Raw genomic sequence first — 27,154 nt, 5'->3', positions numbered from 1 at the left:
TACACAACCTCCTAAAACCTCTTTTCCTGAAAAGTCAGGAGGCTCTGCCTTCTGTCTGCACTACCAATAGGTCCTGCCCATTTGGGTCCCATGTTTGTATTCAAGAGGCAGTTAAAACCTTGACCTCTCCCTCACAACGTTGCCATAATGAGCAAAGAGGAAATAAAGAAGTTCAAACATGAATCTTTAGAGATTACCTATTTTGCATTTAAAAAAAGTGACAATGCATAATTTATAATAGCTAGAATCTGGAAACAGCCTAGGTGCCCGTCAGCAGATGATTGGATCCAATAACTATGGTACATCTACACAATGGAATACTATGCTGCCATAAAAAAGAAGGAATTCTCATCATTTGCAGCAACCTGGATGGAATTGGAGAACATCATGCTGAGTGAAATAAGCCAGTCAATGAAAGAGAAACACCACATGACCTCACTCATTTATGGATAATAAAGAACATTATAAACTGATGAACAAAAAGATAAATACAGAGACAGTAAAGAAACAAACAGACTATCAAATTACAGCGGGGAGGATAAGGAGATATGGGGGAGATAAGAGATCAACCGAAGGACTTGAATGCATGCATATAAGCAAAACCAATGGACGAAAAACTCTGGGGGTTGAGGGCATGTATGGACGTGGGGGGCGGGCAATGGAAAGATTTGTATACATATAATACCTTAATAAAAATAAAAATAAAAAATGACAATGATGAAAATGATGGTGACCCTGGGCTTGCGCAAAGACCAGGACTAAAAATAAAAACCTGTCGCCTTTAACATCAGAATCCAGGGCTGAATTCCCAGGGGCTGCATCAGTCACTCAAGGGATTTCTAAAAGGGCAGCTTGCTTCTGGCAAACTGACCCTTGAGAATACAAAAGCGTAATAAACGTAAAAGGTTTTCCCCTGTGCTTTCTGTAAGTTATACTAAAAGTCACAAACTCTCACTAAAATCCACAAGAACTAGCACCCCCACTCCCTCCATGGGACTAGTTCTCTGCTGACCCCCGGCCATCCTCACTGACAGTGTCAGGGCCCCCACAAAGCCATCCTGACCTTGATCTTCACAGCTTCCTCCAGAGGCCTGTCCATTAGTGTGTTGAAAGCGAGAAACAGCTGGCGGATTGAGTTATTAAATTCATCTCCATCTTCACTTTGGCCATAAAATCTTCATCGGAAAAAGAGAAAAGCAGTGAGATTTTTCCATCTTTACAAGAAATTTTGAGGTATATCTGTCGCCTCAACAACGGTGGAGACCCATGCCTCCCTTGGTCACCACTTGGAATTGTACAAAGAGAAGTCGTAGCTGCTCTGAGATGATTTTGGGGAGAAACCCAGTGGCCTGAGGAGTTATCGCCACCTATTACCATCAGGGAAGTCATTTGCATGTATGACTGTCCTACCACAGAGCTCTCAGCTGGTCCACTATGGCCAGCCAGTCAGGAGGGATGCCACGTGCTGTTTGAAGACCACCTTGTCCATGGCCTCATGCTGGTGGTCTCGGGGCATTGCCAGCCCGGAGAGAACACAGGAAGCTACTTGGCCTGGAGTGGCAGATGAGTCCAGCAGATGAGTCACCTGCCTTCCTCAGCTCAGGAGCAGGATGCCCCGTAAGCTCAGGACGCCCAGCTAACTGCCCTCACACCACACCTGCTGTGCTCTGCTCTTCAGCATCACTCCCTCTTCACTTCCTCCTCCTCTCTGTGTCACTCTAATCATTTTGTCTCATCTACTCAAGTCCTGGCCTTCTGAGTTGAAGTTTCAGACAATGAATAGAAAAGCTCCTCAACCCAGAAGCATTCTGAACCCAGCCCCGTCCGCCAGTCCAGTTAGTGTCACTCTGTCCATTGAGCTGGCCATGCTGGTTGCTCTCCAAGAGGGGTCTTCTTGGGACCCAGGACACCTTAGTCTTTACTGATGCCTGTGTGTGTGATTAACGTGCTCTGAAGTCTTCAAGATGTGCCCACCAACTGAGAGGTTGGTTCTTCTGCATCAATAAGTATTACTGGATGAATGTGGCATTCTCTACCTCTCTACCTCCCCCCCTTCTTTTTTTCTCTCTCCCCCTCCCTCCCTTTCTCCTCTCCCTCTGTCCCTCCCTTCCACTCTCTCTCTAAAAAAGCAACAGAAAAAATATCCTCAAGTGAGGATTAAAAAAAAAAAATCAACCACTTAGATTTTTCTTTTGTAGCTTGTTTTCTATTGTTTAGAAATATTTGTCAATCATTTCTTGATTCATAAGAACCTTTAATCATTACAGCTATTCACCTTTGATCTGTACTATATGTTACAAGCTTTTTCCCCAAGGTAACTTGTTTACCTTTATTTATAGGTTTTCAATGCACAACTCTTTAAAATACACATGCTCCAATCCACAGACCCTGTCCTTCGGCCTCACAGATACATTTAATGTTTGGAAATGCAGCTCTAATCACTGAAGGTCAGAGACGGCATTCCCAGAAAAGGTACTTCCTCCTTCCGGATTTCTCCTCTTTCTGAAGGAGCCGTTATTCTAGGAATCCACACTGGGAAGTATCTTATCTCAGTGGCTGTTTCACCATCAGCGAAGCATGGTGTCAGCAAGGAAACTCCAACCCCAGCCTCCCTCCCCCACCCCAAAACATCACCCTAAACAACTGCCACCAACAGCTCATGGTCCTAGATTTTACACCCAGCACAGCCATGAAGGCCCTTATTGTGTTCAATATAGTCTTTCCTCCCTAGAGCTGCTATCCCCAGTCAAGGCTTCCAGCAAACTGCACGTTAGCCACCGCCCTCCCTACGTCCTTTAGTCATTACTGCCCTAGGCATTCTACTGACCCAAATGGACTTCCCATGGACCTTTCCTGATGGTTTCACAGTCCACCTCCATCTTTGGTCCTGAAGTTCTGACATTCGGCAGCTTGGTGACCCAGAGCTCACAGTGCCAAGCATGAGCACAAGGACGAAGGAGAACCACATGGAGAATGGGACGGCGTCAACACCTTATGACAGTGACCGTTACCTCAGGTAGAGCACTCTAGACTGGATGATGAATCTAAACAGGTACTTTAAGGCTTTCAAAGCAGCAAAAAGCATCTCCGTCTTGCTGGAGTCGTCTGCGTTAGCCACGTAAAAGTTCAGGACCTTGGAGAGTTTCCTGAAAAGGAGGAGAAGGCAATGTCACTGGAAAAAGTGGTCCTGGGAGGCTGGGGTGAGCAGTGCAGGGAGGGAACCTGGCACCCTGGGGGAACAGATGTCACATGGGCAGTTTTCTCCTCCAGACTATGTCCTGAACAGGGAAGCTAGCTCCTGGTCCTTTGCAATTTAGTTCCCTCAGGGCAGTCTACATTCAGAGCTTCCTTTCTGCTTACATGCAGGGATGGTTTCTTTCCCTTTGTAGGATGTTAAAACGGGATGAAGAAGTGGAAGAGCTGAAGATTCATATCCTGAAAAGACACTTTCGTCTCTGATATGTTATACAGATGCTTCCAGATGTTCCTTGAAGGGAGAGATTGCCCATCCGAAACAGTTTCCTTAAAGGACGACTAATTCCCTCCCATCTGCCCAAACCTGTGGCCATCAGTAACTATCAGCCAGAAGGACACATTGTGAGTGTGGGAAGACCAGGGCACCCATGGTCCGGAATTCCACACACACAGCCCTGGTTAGAGACTGCAGAAAGCCTTTTGTCTTTCTTGAGCCTTCAGCCGAGGCATTTACACTTTTGAGGGCACTGATATGGTGATTAATTCACACTTTTAAGGGCACTGATATGGTGAACTTCCCTTCTGGGAATCTCGAGTTTCTAAGAGAAAATCTGGAGGACACATGTGGAGCTGGCCAAATCCAGATTCCTCTCCCCAGGAGCGCTGCATTTCACAAGGGATGCACGATGTGACCTAAAGACCAGGTCAGCAGCTACCCCCGCAGACCAGCTGGCAGCAATTGGCATGATCTAGCAAAAGCCTGTCAGAAGACCTGGCTGACTTCTGCTCCATTCCTGTCACTATTTGTCACACCACTTTGCACAATAGCTGGGATGACAGGCCACAGAGAACACATGATGAACTAAGCATTCCTGGGCACAGTGCAGCGTGAACATTCCTTGCTCTCCTCAGCCAGGGACCAAAGACAGAAGCAAGCTATGCTAAGGAAGAAGCAGAGACCATTCCCTCTCATGCAAAGGAGGGAAAAGGAAGCCTTCTCATAGCTCATGAGTACTACTTCTACAGCTCTGTGGCATAGGATGGAGAACCCGACTTGCTCTTCTACCAAGATGTGGTTTTGTTTAATCCATGGTTTGACCCCCAGGCCCTCCTGCTAACCTCACTGACACCCAACTGCAAAGATCCTGAGCATGGCCACCTGTCCAGGCTAATGCTCCTGATGGCCACAGCTCCTCCTCTGTATCTTCTGGAATCTTCCAGATAAACAGCCTCATCTCTTCTCTCACTTCTCAGAAGGAGAGCCTGAACTTCACACGTTTTTCAGGGTAAGAATGCTACATGGCCCTACTGTCCACCAGGAAGCTCAGAACAAGTCTCTGCCATCGCAGCCACGTGTTTACTCAGCCCACAACCCTCCCATTTCCCAACAAGCAGACAGAAGATTCCAAATTGGACAACCCAACAGCAGGCTCCCTGAGCCATACTCACACGTAGGCCAAGGTGGCGCTGAAGTGCTTGTAAATGTAGGTTTCCAAGACGGGGTTAAAATGCTGGAACTTGATGTCTCCGATCAGTGAGATAATAAACACCTGCCAGGGAGGAACAGACACAGCAGCTCGGAGCATGTCCCAGGCTCTGGGTCAACACCCCGATTTCCCATCAGTTGCTCTTTCCTTCTTCCCCACGTCTGCAGCATTCTTACTGTACTAATCCAGCCCAAGTCAAGTCTTGGGTTTGGTGACCAGACGTCCTGATTTTTAACAATCGGACGAATCGGAACTTTTTTTTTTAAAACGTTGAGGGATGTGGGACAAATTGTTAAAAATCGGGACTGTCCCGCCAAAAGTGGGACGTCTGGTCACCTTAGACTCTTGGGGTCCTTTCTATTTAACATGAACAGAGACTGTGATGTGTCAGGCACCACGCAGATGCTGCAAGGAAACCAGGGACACCCTGGCCTCCAGGAGCTCGCTGTCTCAGAGGGCAGCGCACAGGAACACAATTGGGGAGACATGGAGCAGAAGAGAGGGAATACGGACAGGTTTCTGTGTTTGTATAAACTCTGACTGGAGGCAGCTAATGAAATATTCCATGGCATTCTTCTCTGGAGTGCAGTGTGAGCGCCCCCAATAACTGAGCCTCACCGGACTTCTGGCCCCCAATTTCGCTCTCCTATCACTGTCAGGCGCATAATCTGCAACTAAGCTCTTTGCACCTGCCCCTACTTATGAGGGAAGTGCACAAGGAGCACCGAGACCGCCCCTGCCCCAGTGCAGGAATGCCTCCCGACCTTAGGCACAGGGCTCAGAGCCAGTCTCTCCACAGGGTATGAGTAATGACTGACCAGGGGTGACCTCAGCTGGAGGCATTTCCTGTCTTATCGTCCCGTATCATCCACCTCTGACTGCTTGCATTCACGTTTCTCCAAGCTGGTGAATGACCTAAAGCTGCAATTTACCTCCCAAATTCTGCACGGAACTTACAACCTGACGAGAAAATAATGGCTTGGCCTGGATGTGTCAGCCTTTTCCACTGCCCCTTACCACCATCACTCTGGCCTTCCCAGATCACCTCTCCTGGTCTAGAGTTCAGCTCCTGGGACGGACTGTGTGTTTAAGTGCTTTGTGTGAGACTAAGTTGTCTGCAGGGCTGTATGTAGTATATGTGACTAAGACTCATCTCTGACTTGGGAAGTAGTCTGCCTCGCGTGAACCCACATACAAACATACGCTACAAGCCTCTGAGTGTTTCTCCTGGTGTGGAGTGGGACTTTAAGTGATTAAAGTAAATTCCTGATTTCCAATGTGATACAGCCTTGATTTCCCTCATGAGAACGGGAAAGTACATCAAAATTGAGATCTACTAGGAAAGAGAAAATAGAAAGGCTTTGACTCTAAACCAAATGTTTCTAATTTCACTTGCAGATATTTATCCTCAAGAAACAGTCAAGACAGATGTATACAAATATTTATGCAGGAGGTATAACAAAAATAAACGGTTCAGAGGATAAACACTAGTTAATATGCTTAACTGCTTACCAGTGCATCAAACACAAGAAAGTCGTATGTTTCATTGTCTGACATTTCCATCATTATATTAAAAAGTGCATCTAGTGTGTCTTGCAAAAACTGAAGAAAGAAAAAAACAGAGAGATTATTTGGTGGTTTTGGCTCAGCTCTGTAGTATAGAAATTCAGGGATAATTAGGTTTCAATAGCATAGGTTTTAAAATAGCATTTTCTTAAAAATCACTCTTGCTCCCCAATGTAGAAAATGTTATGTTCACAAAGGTAGGTTTAATTCAAAATGCTGAAGTAATCATAGAGTGGGTATATTTCTAAGTACGGATATCCAAACGTACCTTAACAATCTCTCCTCCGTCCACCTCCATTAACTTCTTTAGGTTATTTTTAATATTCTGGAAGTTCGAACGCCAATTCAACAAGCCTAACAGGTCAACTAGGAGAAAAAGAGCACAAACTGTAAACATTAGACAGCAATTAGAAACGGCTATATCCAGACCATTGCTGGATACAGCTGCAGAACTCTCTAGAAAAAACAATGTCTCTTAATGGTGGCCAATACCTTATGTATTCCAATAATTTACTGTGACCCATCTAAATCAGAGAAAAGCTGTGGTCTTCTTTTATTTGTAAAAGATTTAAAAAAAAAAATGAAGCACTAATGTTCACAACCATAAAACAATGCCTGAATAGAACTCACATTTTGCAAATAATGGCATCACAGCCACACAGCTGATGCCTAAAACACTCCCTTTTTAAAAAATATATATATATTTTATTGATTTTTTACAGAGAGGAAGGGAGAGGGATAGAGAGTTAGAAACATCAATGAGAGAAAATCATCGATCAGCTGCCTCTTGCACACCCTACTGGGGATGTGCCCGCAACCAAGATACATGCCCTTGACCGGAATCGAACCTGGGACCCTTAAGTCCACAAGCCGACGCTCTATCCACTGAGCCAAACCGGTTTTGGTAACACTCCCTTTTAAATATCTTTATTTTTAAGTAATCTTCCTTCCTCTAATTTGCAGCACTGCTTAATTTCTTCCTTGCCACTATGTGTGTCTCGGTATATTCAAAGGGGAAAAGGGAACTTATACACATGCACTAGTGCTTTTAAACGTCACACACATATTGTGGAGCAGACTTTATTATTCCCATTTTTGAGATGAGGAAACTGAGGCTTTGTGAGACTGAATTCCTCGCTTTAGGTCACACAACTGCCAGGAAGTGGTAGGAATGGAATACAATTAGAAATTTATCTAATTCCAAAAAATCATGTCATTGCTACTCTGACATATTGCCCCCTAGAGTTCTGCAAAGAAACAGACAAGCAAACCACATAAGTTGTTATTTCAAAGGAAGGTAGAACAAATTCACGGCCCTATTGGGTAAGTATGGAACAAAAATCTTGAGATGACTTCGCATTTAAAACATAAACTTTTGAATATTTAAGCCACTTGTAGCTTTAACGAATGTTGGCTACTAAAGTGTCCCATGGAAATATAGCAGGCATCTGGTCTGTTACTATTTTGTTTAATACATCAAGTTACTATTTTAAAAATATATTTTTTATTGATTTTTTCACAGAGAGGAAGGGAGAGTGATAGAGTCAGAAACATCGATGAGAGAGAAACATCAATCAGCTGCCTCCTGCATAACCCCCACTGGGGATGTGCCCGCAACCAAGGTACATGTCCTTGACCAGAATCGAACCTGGGACCCTTCAGTCCACAGGCCAGCACTCTATCCACTGAGCCAAACCGGTTATGGCCATCAAGTTACTATTAACATTAACCGAGCTTTATCTAGTAAAAGAAGCAACATATAATTTTTAATCAATGGACTTGTATAAATCCTATATAACAAAAGCTCAGCAACCAAATGGCAGAATGAGCAGTTGCTATGATGCACGTTGACCAACAAGGGGCAGATGCTCAACACAGGAGCTGTCCCCAGGTGGTTAGTGCACTCCCACAGCGGGCTGATCCTCACAGGCTACGTCCTCCACCAGTGCACGAATCCCATGCACTGGGCCTCTAGTGTGTGTGTGTGTGTGTGTGTGTGTGTGTGTGTGTGTAGTTGAAACCATATACTGTTCATTACAATAGTCACTCTGCTTCACTGGTGTTTGTTTTATTAGCTTGCATATTATTTAATATTTTGGAAGTTTCCAAAATGCAGTGCCTAGAGACACTGCACAAGACCTGTCCGCTGTCAACAGAATAAGGATCTAGTAATACGCATGGAAGGCAGTAAGGCTGCACCTATGGTCCTGTTGTCACATCTCCCACCTTTCTCTCTGTATGCCTCACCCCCCACGCGTGGCATGCTCTGAAATAGCTCCATAACTTTGTATATATTCTTCTCTTTTTCTGAAATGTACACAATGTACATTACAAAACACTACTTAAATTTGCAAGCCCCTACTTAAATTTCTTTTTTTAATGCACTTTATTTTAACATGTTTTTATTCATTTCAGATAGAGGAAGGGAGAGAGTGGGATAGACACATCAATGATGAGAGAGAACCACTGATCGGTTGCCTCCTGCATATACCCTACGTGGGAATCAAGCCGGAAACTCCAGGCATGTGCTCTGACTGGGAATCGAACTGTGATCTCCTGGTCCACCTGTTCAACCACTGAGCCACATCAGCCAAGCCCTGTAAATTTCATGGCCCGTCTCAAACTCTATTCTCTCTGGGAAGAACTTCCTAATCATTCTCTAATGTTGGCACTCTTTCCTACATATCCATATCCATAACCATAAAATAACAAATAATAAAGACACTTTTGGTATCTTTTTCTCTTCCCATAGATTTGAGACACTTGAGGGCAGGAATCATATTGCTTTTATTCTTTGTACATCACCATGCTGCTATTTATCTAGTAGGTGGTCAATGCATGTCTGATGAAAGACTGAATGAACAGACGAATGGATGGATGAAAAGAGAACTGGTAACCCTGAGGAAGCTGGTCATGTGCTCAATAGAATTCTTTAATTCATTTATTCATTCAGTATGTAATAACAGGATTGTGCTAGGCCTGCCATTAGGCACTATCCTCTCCCATCTTCCCATCTCCACTGTGGTCACAGGCTAGTCAATGGGATCACTCCATCTACACTTCACCCCACTCATTGCTGCCTGAGAAAAAGGGCTTACACACTCATCACTCAACAGCTTTAAGAAGTTGCAAAGAACCCATCGACCAGCCTGGAAGTTTACTCCCTAAACATATTTGCATGCCACATGACCACTCATGTTAAGAACCCATTTGGCATCTGGTGAATCACAGGTCTTGGGCCCAGGAAAGTGGTGGCACAGTGTTATGGACAGCCCTGGACTGTGTTTCTGTGGCCCATATAAGTTGATATATATACAGAGTATATAACTCTAGCTAATTTTCATTGCTGCGTAACAACTACCCCTTGTATAAATGCACCATAATTGTCTACTCATTCCACTGCCAGTAAACATTCGGGCTGTTTCTAATTTTTTTTTTTTTATCACAAACAATTCTGCTATGAACATTCTCATGTCTCTTCTGGACCAGGTGCAGTAGCTTCTCTGAGATACAGAATTGGAGTGGAATTTCTGGATCATCAGGAATGACCATCTCCAATTGTACTAGGTATTATCAAATGTCCAAAGTTGTCCCAATTGCCATCCTCAAGAAAAGTATGTAAGAATTCTGGATACTCTACAGTATAATCCCAGAATTTAGGATAGTGAATACCTTTGGGAGAGGATCAGAAACCATAACATTTACTGAGAAAAAAAACCCCAAAACTGTTGGCCTTGGAGTTATTATCTATTTTTATTTTTTATTTTTTATTTTTTTTTAAATATATTTTATTGATTTTGTACAGAGAGGAAGGGAGAGAGCTAGAGAGCTAGAAACATCGATGAGAGAGAGTCATCGATCAGCTGCCTCCTGCACACCCCCTACTGGGGATATGCCCGCAGCCAAGGTACATGCCCTTGACCGGAATCGAACCCGGGTCCCTCAGTCCCCAAGCCGACGCTCTATCCATTGAGCCAAACCGGTCTCGGCTATTATCTATTTTTAGATCCAAGACCACCACTTATGATCTTAGGCACAATATTGTTGCACTTTGACTCACTTTTCTGATCAGTAAACTGAGGTTACCAATGGGAATACTGGGGTTTGGGTGACTGTGAACAGTTGGCACAAACCTGAAACCTCTTTTCCCTTTCCTGGAACAGCAAATGTTTTCTCACCCTCCACCTGGGCACAGCAACAAGTAATTCACGTAAACCTTTCTGTTCTTGCTTTGAAAAAATAAAAAGCCAACAAGCTCTGCCTGAACAAGGGCCTGTGGCTTTTCACCTTCTGAGTCTGAGTAGTCCATCTCTGGCTAGTAAGACATGCCTTTGTCAGGGTGTGTGTGAAAGCACAGCCACCCCCCGGATGAGGAAATGCTCTGAGATTGGTGGCTCATTAATATCCTCCAGCTTCTTCTTTCTCAGAACAAATTCCATTGGTTCTTTATCTCGTTCATCAAATTAGAGGAAAACCAATGCATGAGCAACCCTCAGTCATTACTGTCCCCACACCTACCATTCTGTGTGAGCTTCGTGGAGCAGATGAGGGTGGCAATCTGGAAACTGTCTTTGGTGCTCTCCTTGGTGGCAGCGAAGCTGGCCTGGGTTTTGGATGCTTGCAGCTCCTTTTCTTCCATCTCTGCCTTGGTCCCAGGCAGGGTCAGGTAGAACTTCGCGTCTTCCATTTTCTTGTTATCTCCCTGGAAAGGCAGCATGTCAGGAAGACCAAAGGAAGGCACCGCCTCTCACACACCAATGAAGACAGTGCCTTTCTGGCATGAGAAATGAGGTTTCATCAAATTAAGCCCAGGTCCCTTCCAACTCCGAGAATGGTAGCACTTCTCAGGGTGCGAGTCCAGACTAAAAACTGAATAAACATGGAATAAGTTGTGAACTACACTAAGAATAGCCTAGGTGTCTGCTATCTACACTAATAAAAGAGTAAGATGCAAATTGACCATACCTTTGCAATGCCCACCAGCCAATCAGGAGTGAATATGCAAATTAACACAACAAAGATGGTGGGTTAATTTGCATATGCAGGCACTGAGCAGCCAGGATGGGGGCAGGACGCTTGCATCGTCGCCATGGCAACAATGCAGGCATTCCGCACTGCCCCAGCCACTCTAGGCCTCTGAGCAGCATGGGAAGGCGAAAAGGCAGCTCAAGGGTGGAGCAAATAGGTGGCTCCGATCAGAGCACAGGCAGTGCCAGCAGCCAGGGAAAGGAAGGCCCGTTCTTGCATGAATGTTCGTGCATCGGTTCGTGCATTGGGCCTCTAGTACATACATAAATAAATAATAAATAAGCTTGGAACTTATTATCTTGAACCTCTAAATGGTCACAATTATGCACCATGGCGTTGACTGGGGTTCACTGGGAAGAAACATCTTGCCCTGCCTTCCCAAACTATCTATGAACTAATTATAATGATTAAGAAAAATACAGATCAGGTGGGTACATCTCAAAAAAGCTGCCAACCCCATGATCCTGCTGGATGGGGTGAGATCTTCTGGCATCTACTCTCCACTCTAAAATCTCAGTAGATGCGACAGCTCTGCAGCAGTTCGAAGACAACAGGGAAGGAAACGATGCTCGATACCAGAGAAATGGTGCCTAGCTCCTACTGATATGAAAAACACACTCTAGCGCACTAACCAAGCCCAACAGTGCAACTGTCTCCATGCCACACCGGGTGACCCAATGGCAAGCGGGCAGCCACGAGCGCCACGTGCGGGAGCGGGAGATTAATGCCGCACTCACTGTCTCCAGAAAGAGGAGGGGAGACCACGCAGTCAGGGGGGTGTAGTCTTTGGGATTCTAGACTTAAAGGCGCAAACACACGCAGGTCTAGAGAAGTTTTGTTTGCTTTTTAATCCTCACTGGATGAGGATATTTTTTCCATTGATTCTAGAGAGAGTGGGAGGGAGCGGGGAAGGGGAGAGAGGGAGAGAGAAACACCGATGTGACAGAGACACATCGGTTGTTTGCCTCTCAATGCACCTCGACCCCAGGGGCAGGGATCGGACCTGCAACCCAGGTACAAGCCCTTGGCTGGGAATTGAACTGGAGACCCTCCCGTGAGCAGGCCGAGATGCTCTAACCATTATGCATGCTGGCCAGGACTAGAGAAGTTTTTGATGTGTACAGGTATACGTCTGAAAGGAGCCTTCAGAACCAATTTCAGAAGGAGGAAACACTTCCTCAGTGATTTCTGAGGCCCATTCTGTGCACCACCTTATACACCACCAGGTCGTGCCTCCCGTCCTGCAGGGTGGTGCCGTCCGCCTTCATCAGCTTCACGAAGGCCACCCCAAATGCTCGCTCCGATCGATCTCTGGCTGAAAAGACAGAAGCAGCGAGTCTGAGCACTGCAGAGAGGTGGGCAGGAAGTGAGGGCTATGACAGTCGGCCTCACATGTTGCTCTGGGGTGTGATGTCCAATCATGCCATCAGCAGCCCAGTTCAGCAAGTGACAGTCACTCAGTGCGTGTCACAGGCTTCTTCAAGGAAGTATTCCCCGCACCGAAATCTTCTGGTCCCTCCAATATGCTCCCCTCCCTACGTTTACAGGTGAATGAGGCCAGCAACCCCTAGGTGATCTCAATCAGAAATGTGGGTGTGGACACCGCTGCCGCCCCTATGTCAGCTCCATTTACTGATTACCCCTGGAACCTGTGCCATTCTTCTCCATCCCCTCTGTTCCCGCCTAAGTTCAGGCCACCCCCACCTCTTCCCTCTATTTCTACAACAGTTATCCATTCTCCTTTCAAGGACCGTTTGGGCTATGGCCAACATGTTAATATTAATAAAGCTGCTTTAAACATGTACCAAACCACCACCCACCGCCCGTAACACACCTTTTAATGGCTCCTCCATACGGGTTCAAAGGAACCTTCATCCTTCGTGATGTGGCTCCAGCCCACCTGGCAAGATTGTCAACCCAGGCTACCCACCTCCTGGCAGTGCTTAACCTCTCTGTGCACCGTTTCTTTATACATAAATGTGGATTAAAGCAGTATGTGCTTTATCAGATTATTGTGCATATAAACAAGGTGGTGTGTAGATGGAGCTTTACTGAGTGTCTGGTACAAACTACAGCTGGATAAATGCCATGCATAGAACAGTGGTTCTCAATCTTCCTAATACCGAAATCCTTTATTTATTTCTTCTCCCCCCCCCCCCATTCCTTTAATACAGTTCCTCATGTTGTGGGGGACCCCAAACATTAAATTATTTTCATTGCTACTTCATAACTGTAATTTTGCTAGTGTTATGAATTGTAATGTAAATATCTGTGTTTTCCGATGGTCTTGGGCAATCCTGCTAGCGGTTCTCAACCTGTGGGTCACGAACTGCTGCTGTGGAGCCTAAGGCCATCGGAAAACACAGACATTTACATTACGGTTCATAACAGTAGCAAAATTACAGTTATGAAGTAGCAACGAAAATAATTTAATGGTTCGGCGTCACCACAACATGAGGAACTGTATTAAAGGGCCGCGGCATTAGAAAGGTTGAGAACCACTGGCATAGAGCCATATAGAATTGCTGATCTTTAACCCTTTGACATTGACTGACCAAGTAGCAATCTCATGTTGTGCAACCTGAAATTATGATTGCTCCCCCTGCTCCCACATTCGGCTCTACGGAGCTCACTGGTTTTCAGGCACTTTTCTGCACTGTCACTCTCTGTTGGGCTAACTTCTACTCCCCTTCAGGCCTCACCTAAGCTGTAGGAAATCTCAGGCATGAATCCCCTAATGGGCAAGGTGCCGGGCTCAGTGTTCCCCACAGCTCGATGCTGCTGTGGCCATATTCCTGCTCTGAACGCAGTCTCTTCTTCTCTCGCTCACTTTCCTAACCTGCCCAGAGGCCCTTCAGAGCAGTGGCCCTGGCCTGCAGTCTGGTATGTAGATGGCTCGACTGCATCCAGTTTGAAATAAAAAATTGCATTTGTATGTGCTAAATGAGAACAAGATCCTTGTGGAAATTTTGTGATTAATCTACAAACAATCAATTTTCTTCTCTGTTCACACTTAAGGGCAGCCTTTGCATTTATCTGTAATCGAAGACTTGAAATGAGGAAAGTAGTCATTTGGGGAGACTGGAATAGATTAAACAGTTTCATATTAAAAGTTTTCTTGCTGCAGGACTTTTCAACAACACACAGCGAGACTGTCTTAGAGGGAGGTGAGTTATAGCACTTCCTATTCCTGCGGACTGTGAAACATTTTAGGGAAATTCTGATACAAAATAATAATAGATCTTAGAAGCCTAGAAAAATTCTTTTTCTTTCATTTTTTTTCTTTTTTTTCCTTTTTTCTGATTTCCAAGCACCAATGAGTTCTGAAATGAAGATGCCAAGTATCTTGTTCTCCAGACCCATGCAAGCACGCCAGGCAAGAGCAAGTATGTTTCATATAGGGATGACCCAGACATCCTGGTACTTACATTCCTGAGAGGATCGGTGTCGGAAGGTAAACCGTATGTGGCAGCGAGTAACCTCTTCGATGGCAATGGATACCTGCATAATAATAAGAAATCAATAGCACACACATATATATTACTTTGTTCTCATAGTTCGTTTTATGGAGTCAGGCTGAGTTTAAGAGTCCTGTCCCTACACTAATTCCTATAACCTGAGATTTGGCGGGAGGTTTCATTCAAAGGAGATTTAGCTATTTTCAAGCCAGAAGACCCTCAGGAGAAGATCATCTTTGCTGTTTATGGAAGATCCTGAGAATGGAGATATTCCACTTTTCTAGTGTTTTCTTGTTTGAAACAGGAAATAATTCAGAGAAAAAAACATTAGCACTTTGAGGTTCATAAGGGACCTTTCAGATTTCAAGATGTATGTTTATATGGTAATAATTCGGGTCTATCATAGAAGGAAAAGAGACAAGGAAGATTTTACTGCTCATATGAAGATGGGGGACAGGAAAAACGGAAGTATGAGGCAATGAAAAGAGCAGAGAACTTATGCAAATGGCTAAAATAAATCTGGGCACGATTTACGATGGAGTACTTATTATACAAGTACCAAAAATTACACTTCTGAGTAACTGTAACGCTTCGAGATAAAGTAGTTTTTAAGAGCATGGTATAGATTTGTATAAACAGCATAACTGAAAACACCTCAAGTATATGAAATTGTGGGCAACAGTTACTTCTGAATGGAGATATTAATGCAAATGTGTATTTCCCGTGCTATCTGTGGAGAACTCAGAACACATGGGCAATCAGAAAGAGCGCCAAAGCAGCTTCAGTGCCTGGGAATCAGCATATTCTCCGAGTTGCAGGCACCTCCTCAGAAGGGCCTTACAGCGCGGGATGTTTCTGTCACAGGGCTAGCAAGAGGCTTTCAGAAGATGACTGAGCGGAAAAGCACGTTGGCATTTGTAAGACACATATTTAAACTGAAAAGAGGCCCAGAAAACTTGGGTAGCGGCCAAAAAGCAAACAAAGTTAGGCAACTGCTGGCAGAGTGGGCGAGTTCCCATTTGGGTTTGGACCATCTTGGCAGCTTATTGTATCATTACAACAGTCTCTCTATTCAAATTCCTACCCATTAATGAAGGAGCATATCATTCAAGAAATCTGACTCGTATGCAGAATTGTAATGAGCAGTTCATTTCTTATCGCACACCATAGGCAACCCATCTAAAACTTCCAGATAAGGGAGGGATGACTGGTAGGTAAAAGGAAGGAAAGAATGTGAACCAGGCTTACGATAGGCGTGCCATTCTCACCTTGACAGTCTCATACCAGCAGGGTTGTTTGACTTGGTAATAGACCACTGATTTGTACTCCGAAATGCCTTCGTACCCAGCGCCGGGATGAAGTGCTTTCTTTGGATGGAGAGAAAATGTTAGGAGACAATGTTACCAGAACAATAAAAGAACCCCGCACAGCAGTCAGGAGCCCTGCAAGTGGCCAGCGTAGGCCTGACACTGGCACCCACAAGCTGACTCCATTTGGGATAAAAAGTAGAGTAAGAATGAGTTTCTGCAACCCTACCCGAGGGTCTAAATGTGCTTATCACTAAGGGACCCAGCACCGTCCTAACACTCCTCTTTGCTGCAACATTGGTTCTCCTCCCCCCTCTGCCCCAAGACATACACTCTCTTTTCTTCCCTCTCCTTCCCGGGGGCTGAGGCCCACGAGCTTTCCGGCAGCTGTGAGCACACGCTGGTGCATGGCTGTGCGGGCCCGTGACTCCGCTTTGAGGACCGGGTGTGCAGGCACAGCATGTTCACTGAAACTCAAGGCTGTCTCTTCCGAGCAATGAACCTCTTGGCTCAGTAAACCAGGCTTTAATGGGGCACTGCCCAGCTGGTCAGCAAAGCCGTGAAATGACCGACTCGGAGAAGATGTGTAGCTGAACTCATGGGCTAAGGGCTCTATTGAGACCACAGATAAACCACTCCCACAGCACTCTGCTTGTGCCATGACACAGAACGCAGTCACGTAGTAGACTGTTTCCTTCAAAGACTCTAACACCCAGGGGAGGGGACAGGACTGTGTGTCTCGCTGTCTCTCAGGTGCCTGTGCAGCGAGGCGCACAGGGAGCCGAGGGAGCTGGCAGTTCGAGTCTTGGATTCCAAAGCAGGTAACTAAGGTTCAGACAGAGAAGCCAGATGCCAGCTGCGACAAAGAGGCCTCCTGCCTATTTCCTTCTCTCCCGTGTCTTCTCCATTTGGGCAGCCGGAACTGTGGTTGGAGAGCCAGGATACCTGGACCCATTCCCAGCTCCATCCCTCCGTCCCGTGTTTCCCTGAGAAGATACGTATACTTTGTGGGCTGCAGTTTCCTGATACCATCATAGCTGACCTCTAACCATGACCTCTAATATGGGTAGAGGTCAGCTACCAGTTGGAAGCTCCCTCATGGGTGTGTCTGCTGCTCCCCACTGACCTGGGGAGGAGAAGTGCCTCCCAGTGCCTCCTGGGCACACGCCCCTGGGCTCAGGCCCCCCGGGAACTTGGCCTGGAAGGGGCCACACAGTCTGGCAATGCTAAAGAGCCTCTGCAGCAGAAGCGTGTACATGAAATCAGTGGTGGCTTTGAGATGTTTCTTAGCTCAGGAGAAATATAAACGTAAGAGTCTCAATGATTTTCTTACTAAAACTGGTCAAGGCTAATCACCAATTTAACAGGTTTCATATTTTTTCCTTATGAAAAACCAAATGCACCCTAATGTGGAGAACAATCAACTCCAGGCCAGCCGTCTCTGGTTATTGTAAAGAAGTGGGGGGGAGAAGACTTCTGCAATACTTTCAACAATAAAGACAAATTTAAAAAAAGAGAGAGAGAGGAACGAATGTGTGATGGCAGAGCATTTCTGGGCCGTGGTGCGTACCTCCAAGGTATTGCCCTCCTCGTCACACACAGACATGGTCACCTCCACGTTCTTAGGCGTCTTCTTTTTCCCTTTGTCAAACTCCCCGTGGATCAGGGTGACATAGATGTCATTCCGAACATCTCCTGTAACATGACAACCGTCCTGTGAATGGTGCTGAGAGAATCACTTTTAAGTTTTCTGATAGACAAACTCTAAGTAAACTAAGAATGGCCAGCCAGGTGAGCTACTGTGTTCTAACTCAGATTGGCCAGAGTCAGAGAGGCAGTCTATTAAAAAAAGAACTGGTGTTGCCTCGGAAGTGGGGGGTAGTCTTATACAGCGAATATAGGCCTAAACCTATGTTTTAACTGTAAAATTAGGGGGTCGTCTTATACGCTGGAAAATACGGTACTCACAGAGCACTTTTTCTACGTATTGTTCTCTTCCCATTACTCCATTCTACTTCTCCACACATGCCCAAGTGTCTCTGAAGTGTGGTTTTTAAAAAATGAACTCTTTTCATTAGCAGTCTTCATTCTATTTAATAACTGCTGTCTAATAAAGTACATGGTGTATTTTATTGGCTGCACATGTGTCAAACACAAGGCCCGCGGGCCAAATCCGTCCCGCCAGGCCTTGCAATGTGGCCCGCACCGCGCTGTCATCACTCCACTCCGCTGCGTTTCCATCACAATGACAGTTTATGACTGTTCAGTAAACCATTCGGCCCGCGATTTAGGCTGGATTTTAGATTTTGGCCCCTTCTCTGATTGAGTTCGACACCCCTAGCTTATAGTGTCATGGTTTTTAAATAGTGCCTTCGAGAGTGTGGTGTTTTATTTTATGTTATATATCCTCTCTCTAATAAAAGAGAAACATGCAAATTGACCATACCTATTTCAAAGTATTAAAAAGGTGGGCCTTGCCCGGCTGGTTTCTCAGTGGTTAGAGCTTCTGCTCACGAACTGAACTGTCTTGGGTTTGATTTTAGTCAAGGCTTAGTCTTGGGCCCGGTCGTGAGGCAACCAATCGATGTGTCTCTCTCTGTATCTCTCCCCTTTCCTTCCACTCTCTCTAAAAATATCAATGGAAAAAATAATCCTCAGATGAAGATTAACAAAAAAAAATGTGGGTCATGATTATTATTAGGATATTCATTGTGATATTGCTCATGAAAGTGAACACTTGGAAAGTACCTCAGTTTCCAACAATAAAGCAGCTGGTAGAATAAATGATGGTACCAACAGATAATATTCATTTAAAGTACTGACTGAGCCGGGACCGGTTTGACTCAACGGATAGAGCATCGGCTTGGGGACTGAAGGGTCCCGGGTTCGATTCCGGTCAAGGGCATGTACCTTGGTTGCAGGCACATCCCCAGTAGGGGGTGTGCAAGAGGCAGCTGATTGATGACTCTCTTTCATCGATGTTTCTAACTCTCTCTCTCCTTTCCTCTCTGTACAAAATCAATAAAATATATTTTAAAAATAAATAAAGTACTGACTGAGCGCCTACTCTGTACCAAGTACTGTACTGAGTGTGGGAAGATGATGGGGAGACGTGTGCGAGCCTCACTCTCAATCAGCTCATCCTATATAATACAGGGCTAATATGCAAATAGGCCAAATGGTGGAACATCTGGTCGCTATGATGCACACTGACCACCAGGGGGCAGATGCTCAACACGGGAGCTGACCCCTGGTGGTCAGTTCGCTCCCACAGGGGTAGAGCCGCTCAGCCAGAAGCCAGGCTCACAGCCTCTTCAGCAGCACTAAGGATGTCCATCTACCAGACATCCCCTGAGGGCTGCCAGACTGTGAGGGATCTCCCCCTGCTCCTCCCCAGTGTACTAATTTTGTGCACTGGGCCTCTAGTTGTCAGATAATCACAGGATGAAATGCATCATCACAAGTCAGGGAACTGGCCAGGCTCTGTGAAAGCATAACCCTAAGTTCCAACCTTGCGGGGAGCATAGAGGCATCTTCCTTTGAGCTGACATTGGTGGGATGAGAGTGAGAGAGAGCATGTGCGAAGGCCCAGAGGTAGCAGACCTATGATGAAGTGTTCCCAATGGGAGGTGGTGTCTGATGTGAGATAAGGCTACAGAGACAGGCAGGAGACATGTCTTCCTAAGCTTGCAGGCTAAACTAGGAATTTGTGCCTTCATCTTAAACATAAACCGAAGTCATCAAAATGTTTTCAGCATGGGAGGAGGGAACAAAATTAGGTGAGCTTTTGTGCTGATCGTGCTGCAGCGCGGAGAAGAGGAAATGAAGTAAGAGCAAGCAGAAACAGGGAAACCAGCTAGGAAGGGATGGCAGTTGTCCAGGGAAGAGATGACAGTAGCTACTGCTCAGGTAGTGGCAATGGAGACAGAGAGAAAGGCTGTGGCTTTTAAAAAAAATATTTTTTTTTTATTGATTTCAGAGAAGGGAGAGGGAGAGAGAGATAGAAACATTAACGATGAGAGAGAATCATTGATCAGCTGCCTGTAAGCCCCACACTGGGGATCCAGCCCACAATCTGGGCATGTGCCCTGACAAATAATTGAATCAGTGACCTCCTGGTTCATAGGTTAATGCTCAACCACTGAGCCATGCGGGCTGGGCAAGGTTGTGTACTTAATAGGCCTTTTAAAGGTAAAACTGGCAGGTCTTGTCCAGGAACTTGGAGTGAGGTGTGAAGGAAAGGGAGGGGAAGGGTAGAGAGTGACTTTCAGACCTCTTATTTGTGCATCTGGCTGGAGAGAGGGCCTCTCTTGTTGATAAAACTCAACAGAAGATACACAGATTACACATCCCAACTGGGAGCTCTGAGCAAAACTAAGAACTAAAGAGAGGAGAGGAGCCCAGGCAGGGAACAGTACCTAGTAGGGTCCTGAGGCAGGAAGTAGTTGGATGGATGGCACAGAGCTCTAGGGAGTGGCCCTGGGGCCACAGAGATGGATTTGGAGGCAACTAACACCCAGAGGCCGAGTGAGTAGGTGAGAGCACCGAGGGAGAGAGAACAGATGAGAAGCAAAGGGGGCCTGTCATGGGCTGAATTGTGTCCCCCTAAATTCTTAGGTTGAGGTCTCAGCCCTCAGAACCTCCAGATTTGACTGTATTTGGAGACAGGCCCTTTAAAGGGTAAAATGAAATGAGGTCACGTGTTAGGCCCTAATCCAGCATGATGGGTGTCCTTATGAGAAGGCATTGGGACACAGACACACAGACGAAGGGGCGACCATGTGAGGACACAGGGAGAAGGTGGCCACAGGTAAGCCACGGGGAGAGGCCTCCAAGGAAACCAAACCTGCTGACACTTTCATCATGGACTTCCAGCCCCCAGGACTGTGAGGAAATAAACTTCCGTGGCTTTAGCCACCCAGTCCGTGAGGCTTGGTTATGGCCGCCCTAGCAAACTAACACAGGGCGTAAGGGCCAAATACTGAGCGGAGCTCACATCTGAAGGTGAGCAAAAGGTGACAAGGTGGCAGGAGTCCTAGCAGAGGCCTTAGGGCGAACGCGAAGAGGTGGGTCACCGACGATGAAGGGGGAGTATTTCATGAAGGAGTGACCAAGTGACACATGCTGCAGAAATACCAGAAACAACCAATACGTTAAAAAATATTCTTTGGCCTAGTGACAGCAATTTTTGGTGACTCCAGTGACAGCCACTCTGGAGTGGCCAGAGGGTGGCTGTCAGGTATGAAAGCAGAGAGAGAGAGAGAGAGAGAGAGAGAGAGAGAGAGAGAGAGAGAGAGAGAGAGAATAACCACTTCCGGGAATCTGCCGGAAGATGCCAGCAGAGAGGCAGAGCGCCTTTGCTGGAGGGGGTGGAGCAAAGGGCCTGTTTAAATGGGGCTGAGAGGAAGCTCCCAGGTGAGGGACTCAGGTCCACCTCTAGAGTTCTCAAACCTGGCCCATCACCAGCTTTTGAAGGTATTACAGGCAACCTGGTCTGTATCTCCCTCTGTCTCAATAAAACTGACTGCAGATAACTAAATCAATAAATCTGTACTGTTTCAACTGTGCTGTTAGAAGTAACTACTTCATGGAAGGGAATCCTAGAAAAAGCAGAGCAGGCGACTCAAGCCAAGTGTTTACCTGGAAGTATTATTTCAGGAAAGCCCATTTTCCGGGCGATGGCGGTTGATCTATCCACCAAGTGTGAGAAATTCTTCTGAACTTGCGGGAGGTCACCTGGCAATAGCTTCAAGGATACCCAAAGTCCTTTAAAGAAATAAAAGATAAACTTTCAGTTCTCTGTATGATCTCTATAATAAACACACGCCCACACGGAGAAAAGTATGTTGTAATGATGATATACAGATGCAGTGTTATTGGATGAAAATTCTCCCCCAGTTAACTTATAATCTTAATGACACTCCATTAGGACTTCCTGAGAATTTGACAGAGAAGTGAACAGATGTTTACTTTGGGGAGGGTGGAGTGAAGCTAGATACCAAAATGCTGTAAAACTCTAGTAATACATGATATCAGTGGTAAAAAAGTTATGTGACTCCATGGAAACCATGAGGTTAAGTACTATAATATACTAGAGCCCCGAAACATGACAGTTGTGCGCTAAGGGGAGGGGGGGCGTAGGAGGCAGGAGTCGGGAGTCCCTCAGGTCGGCCTACGCCCTCTTCCAGTCCAGGTGCCCTTGGGGGATGTCTGACTGATGGCTTAGGCTCGCTTCCAAGCCCGCAGACGGACATCCTTAGTGCTGCTGCAGAGGCAAGAGAGGCTCCCGCCGTAGCCAGTGTGCTCACCATCCGTGAACCCGGCTTCTGGCTGAGTGGTGCTCCACCTGTGGGAGCGCACTGACCACCAAAGGGGCAGTTCCAGCATTTAGAGTCTTCCCCCTAGTGGTCAGTGCACATCATTGCAACCGGTCATTCCACCATTTGGTCAATTGGCATATTAGCCTTTTATTATATAGGACAGCAAAAGAGGCACATCAAATTATGGGAAAAAACACAACAATTTCGTAAATGTGCTGCTACATAGAACAGAATCTATCTAATTCCTCACCTCACATTTTAAAATAAATTCCTAATATGAAAAAAGACAGGAAATTAAAAGAAAAAATAAAGGTAGTTATTACATCTCTGAGAATGAATCATTTTTTCAAGTAAACAAATGAAATCATAGAAGCAAAACAATTATCTATATAAACTAAAAGTTTTGATATTTATAAAAATAAAAAGTACACTATAAAGTGGTGAAATACTTATAAATAGTTAGGAATTTATACTACTCATTAGAAGAAAAAACATTAAGATCCTTACAAATAAATAAGACATAAATAGACAATTCCCAGGGAAACACAAGAAGTTTATAACTACAATATTTGGCAAACTGAAAAATATATGTCCTAAGTAAGATTATCTTTATTATATAAAGTGCTAAGAAGGAAAACTTTAGAAAACTCACAAATACACATGAAGAGTTGTATTTTTGTGTTGTTGTTTTTTACTTATTTAAGAGAAGTATATGGAAGTCTACTTTTAACCTTCTAAACAGGTAAGGATTTTTAAGCATCAGTTGGCAAAGTGGACAAGGTGGTAATTAGTGCCCACGGGTAGAAGTCTATAGCTTTGTTTCCAAGTTTAAGTTTGTTGCCATCATTTGACCCAGAAATCCTACTTCTGGGAACTTTTTGGAGGCGGCAATCCTGAATAGGGGGAAAGCTGATGTACAATATAAAGATAGTCATAGTAGAGTTATTTACACTTACAGCGGTGGCAAATTAGAGAACACTTAAGTTCTACCTAGGAGATTTCATTTTCTGAAATCCAAGTAATGGAATATCATGCAACCACAAAAAATACTTGTGAAGAGCATAAAAACATTTGAATAGTGTTTGATTTGTTAAGCAGCAAAAAAGACCTTTTCCCAGTTTTGTTAAAGTAAGATATATATACAGAATATTTATTTAGTGTAAGGGTTTTTTACTCTAACAAATTATATCTTAAGGTTAGAAATTCTAAAACAACAGAAATATAGTTATTTGTTTTAATTTTTTAACAGTTCCTCACATGTCTTTCCCACTCAGGATAAAGAATAATTGTTAATATAGGGGGAATTAAATATGCTGAAAACAATGTGTCTTCTGATTGCCTACACTTTGCAAGACAATTATAGGGTGGGTTAACAAAAATTACTCAATCCTCAAAAATTATCCCACAGCCATCACCATCTTGGTATTTAAATTTAAAATTTTAACTATTTCTCCTTATTATTTTGAATTTAAAATGCAGTTTCAATAAGCAGAATTTATCCTGGTTAAAATGATGTCAACAGAACATATGAAGTACTAAAAACAACTGAAAACATTTTGCTAGACAGCCAATTATTTTATATTGCTACATGTTGCTTTGGTCTCCTTGCTCTCAATTTTAGGAAATGGGATAAACATATTCAGAGCGTGGGACATAGTTATCCTCAAAATTCTCTGTCTGTGCATTCACCTAGAGCTGTCATGGGTGCATTCTGGATGCTCTTCATTATGAAATGCCTTCAGCAGGAAGCTGAGGTGGGCAGCCCCCAGAGGCAGTGGAAGGGCGGGAGTTCCAGGCCAGGCTCTGGATGCCCGCCCTGCCCCGCCCAGCGCAGTGCACACTGTACCTTGTCCTTTGTGGTTGACTTCCTTCGCCGCTATCACTTTATTCAGGACTGAGGTGAGTGGCTCATTTTCCCCGATCACCTGGGACGTTATCAGGGGCGACATGATTAGCTGCCTCTGCCGGATATAGGTTTCCATGGCGATTCTGGGGAGGTCAGAGGGAGAGGTAAGTGAAAAGAAGGCAGTTTCTGTAGCACTAAGCACAGCTAACGAGGAGACTCTTCTCATCTTTTCTTCTTTTTCCTCTGGGTGCCTGGCGTAGGCACCAAATTCATCTTGCAAATGATTTGGGGCAAAGAAGAAGAAACACACCCAAGAACAAACACAACTGAAGGCCAAGTGTGAACAAGTAAAATGGACGGCAATTCCTGAGAGGGAGAGGCTACTGAGGGCTCTGGAGAAGGATCAGGGAGGGCCAGGAGACCAGACCTCCAGTTCTGGCTCTTGGCAGCGAGCCCATCTCTTTCCCCCGGGGCCCCAGTGTCCTCTACTGTAAGGAGAGGGCCCTAATCATGTGCCCCGAAGGCCCCATGGGTGCCAACACTCGATGTCCCAGAGCAGTATGTGTGCGGGCTTCAGGGTGCGTCCTCAGATTCCCCTGTGACACTGTATGTAGGGCTGCAGCCGCGCAGGCACCAGGGAACAAGCGTCACGTCACTGGTCGCATCAGCCTGAGGCTTGGGCAGGCGATCTAAGAGCCTAACACAGCTCCATCCTGCTGACAGCCCAGTGCCACCAGCCACTACACATGGCCCGGTGCAGCACAATGCTCCCCAGTCTTCTGGGCCCACTCTGCAGGCCAGCTTGCCCTGCGGGGTTCAGATCCGTACACTGACAATACAGGGACACTGCGACACGTTGCTGAAAGTGGGCTTGCTGTCACGGAGTTGCTTTCAAATGGCACTCTCTGAGATGGACGAGCAGGGTGCACACAGACCAGTAAAACTCCCTTGTAATATTATACACTGTACCGTTTTGGGGTAAGTTATAAAAGCAAATGCCATAAGTCTTCGGAGTTAAATGCCACAGGCTGCAGTTTGCATGGTGAAAGCTTTACAGTAGCTTTGCCGCACAGTGAGTGGTAGTCAAATTAGGGCCGGTCACCTTCGAGCCACAGAGCATGCGTTCTGACAGGGCGAGCTCAGGAGCACGGGCTCGCCACGGCTCTACACGGAGCTGGTGCAGAAATTCAGAGGGAGGCATGCACCAAAGGGAGAATCCCCTCACAGATGAAGCCAATATACAGAAGTACCTTTGAGATAACCAGCTTTCAAACCCATGATGCCGCACCTGTTTTAGGTATATTTATAATATTATATGGAGCAGAATAACTTTCATATCCATAAATGCTACCCCTTTCACTTACACACTCACATATATAGCATACTAGGACACATTATATATTTCATATAACTTTCACAGTCAGGAACGCTGCCCCTATTATGCATATAGCTAATAGTAACGTATACTAATACATGTATAATAAGAACATTCATGGATAGAAAGTTATTTTTACATAAATATATTTGTATATATTTAATACAAGAATATGTTACATTTTATTTTATTTTTTACACCAAGAAACCTACAGGGTGGCTGCTTCAATGTGTTACATTTTATATTTAAACATATTTATTCTACATATCTTATTTAATATTTACTGATTATATAAGAATATATTAATATATTTAATACACTTAATATAATGTATTAATATAAAATTGTAATATATTTTAATATATTATGTTAATACATATAATAAGTTATATCTTAATATATCTAAATATGTGTAGATAATTATATTAGGAGCAGCATTGATGAGTTTGAAAGTTATCTCATAATTCAAATTAGCACTAAGCTACATATAATATCTACCTCACTGTGTTTTTGGTGGATCAGTATATAGGTTGTATGCTACTAGAGAAATGCATATATAAAAGTAATATATGTTTCCTTACACCCACCCCACACTTGGTATCTTATATATTTTTTAAATTGGGTCACGCCAAAAACTAAACCTCATTATATAGTTTGCATTTTATAGATTCTCAATGAATTTATAGGCCATTTCTTGTGTGCTTTTGTGTATGTCCTTCAGAACCTCTATTCATTCTCCATGTATTAAAAATACTCCATACCCATTACAAAGACTTGTTACTTTTTTTTCTATGTATAAGTTGCTTAAAATTTTTATGTGGCTAAACCTATCAATTTTTTTTTTCCAATCGAATCTTTGGTGTCTGACTCAAAGGCCTCCCATAAAACATTATTATCTGAAACTCAGAATTTTAATATTTAGGCTCTTATATGTATGTTTCATCATCAGGATTTACACTGGTTTAAGTTTTGAGACAAGGGTCTAATTTATGTTTCTTAAATGGCTAGCTAATTTTCTCATTTTTTGCATAACTTGTCTTTCTCTGCTGATTTATTATTTTTCCAAAACAATTTAAAAATAAGATAATCATATTATTTATTTGTTTATTATCTAACGTTTTACATGTCTCCTTTTCCCTGATTGATACTCCCCCCCCAAAGCCATTCCCACCTTGCGCCCCAGTGTCTGTGCCCACTGGTTATGCTAACATGCATGCATACAAATCCTTTGATTGCTCTCTAACGCCCACCTCTCCTGCCATTTGTCTCTGGATCTACTCTAGTTCATCAAATTATGTTGATCTCATATTATTTATTACTAATAAAATATACATTAATATAAATATCCTCGGGCTGGTTTGTAGATTTTTCAATTTGTCATAATTTGTCATTATCGATCTGTTGTGACAGCTACAAGCTTAATCACCTTCTGTCACTGACACAACTAAACTGTTGGGAGTCAGGCCCAGCAACGCCCCCGCCTCGCCTAAGCCACCACCTGTGCACGGGATAGGCAGAGCCTGGCTGCAGGGGCCAGGCCTAGCGCTCACACAGGTGCTTCCTCAGAGGTGC

The 27,154-nt window shown here is 44.6% G+C and overlaps 1 protein-coding gene across 2 annotated transcripts in view; it reads right to left on the bottom strand.

The window, feature by feature from the left end:
- Positions 1-27,154, bottom strand: part of DOCK5 (dedicator of cytokinesis 5) — a 191,695-nt gene that overhangs the window by 57,639 nt on the left and 106,902 nt on the right. For both annotated transcript variants that reach the window (XM_036450436.2, XM_036450437.2), the window contains exons 12-23: positions 24,208-24,350; positions 21,682-21,807; positions 17,612-17,736; positions 16,003-16,101; positions 14,705-14,777; positions 12,488-12,591; positions 10,767-10,950; positions 6,517-6,614; positions 6,195-6,284; positions 4,645-4,745; positions 3,012-3,146; positions 1,064-1,175 (exon numbers count right to left, since the gene is read on the bottom strand). In XM_036450436.2, the coding sequence (XP_036306329.1) occupies positions 1,064-1,175; positions 3,012-3,146; positions 4,645-4,745; positions 6,195-6,284; positions 6,517-6,614; positions 10,767-10,950; positions 12,488-12,591; positions 14,705-14,777; positions 16,003-16,101; positions 17,612-17,736; positions 21,682-21,807; positions 24,208-24,350 (1,390 nt within the window). The remainder of the gene's footprint in view (positions 1-1,063; positions 1,176-3,011; positions 3,147-4,644; positions 4,746-6,194; positions 6,285-6,516; positions 6,615-10,766; positions 10,951-12,487; positions 12,592-14,704; positions 14,778-16,002; positions 16,102-17,611; positions 17,737-21,681; positions 21,808-24,207; positions 24,351-27,154) is intronic.

Source organism: Pipistrellus kuhlii, unplaced genomic scaffold (assembly GCF_014108245.1).
Source record: "Pipistrellus kuhlii isolate mPipKuh1 unplaced genomic scaffold, mPipKuh1.p scaffold_m20_p_21, whole genome shotgun sequence".
In the NCBI taxonomy this organism is placed as follows: domain Eukaryota; kingdom Metazoa; phylum Chordata; class Mammalia; order Chiroptera; family Vespertilionidae; genus Pipistrellus; species Pipistrellus kuhlii.
The sequence above is the reverse complement of the archived record's forward strand: the minus strand, read 5'-3'. Positions and strand labels throughout refer to the sequence as shown.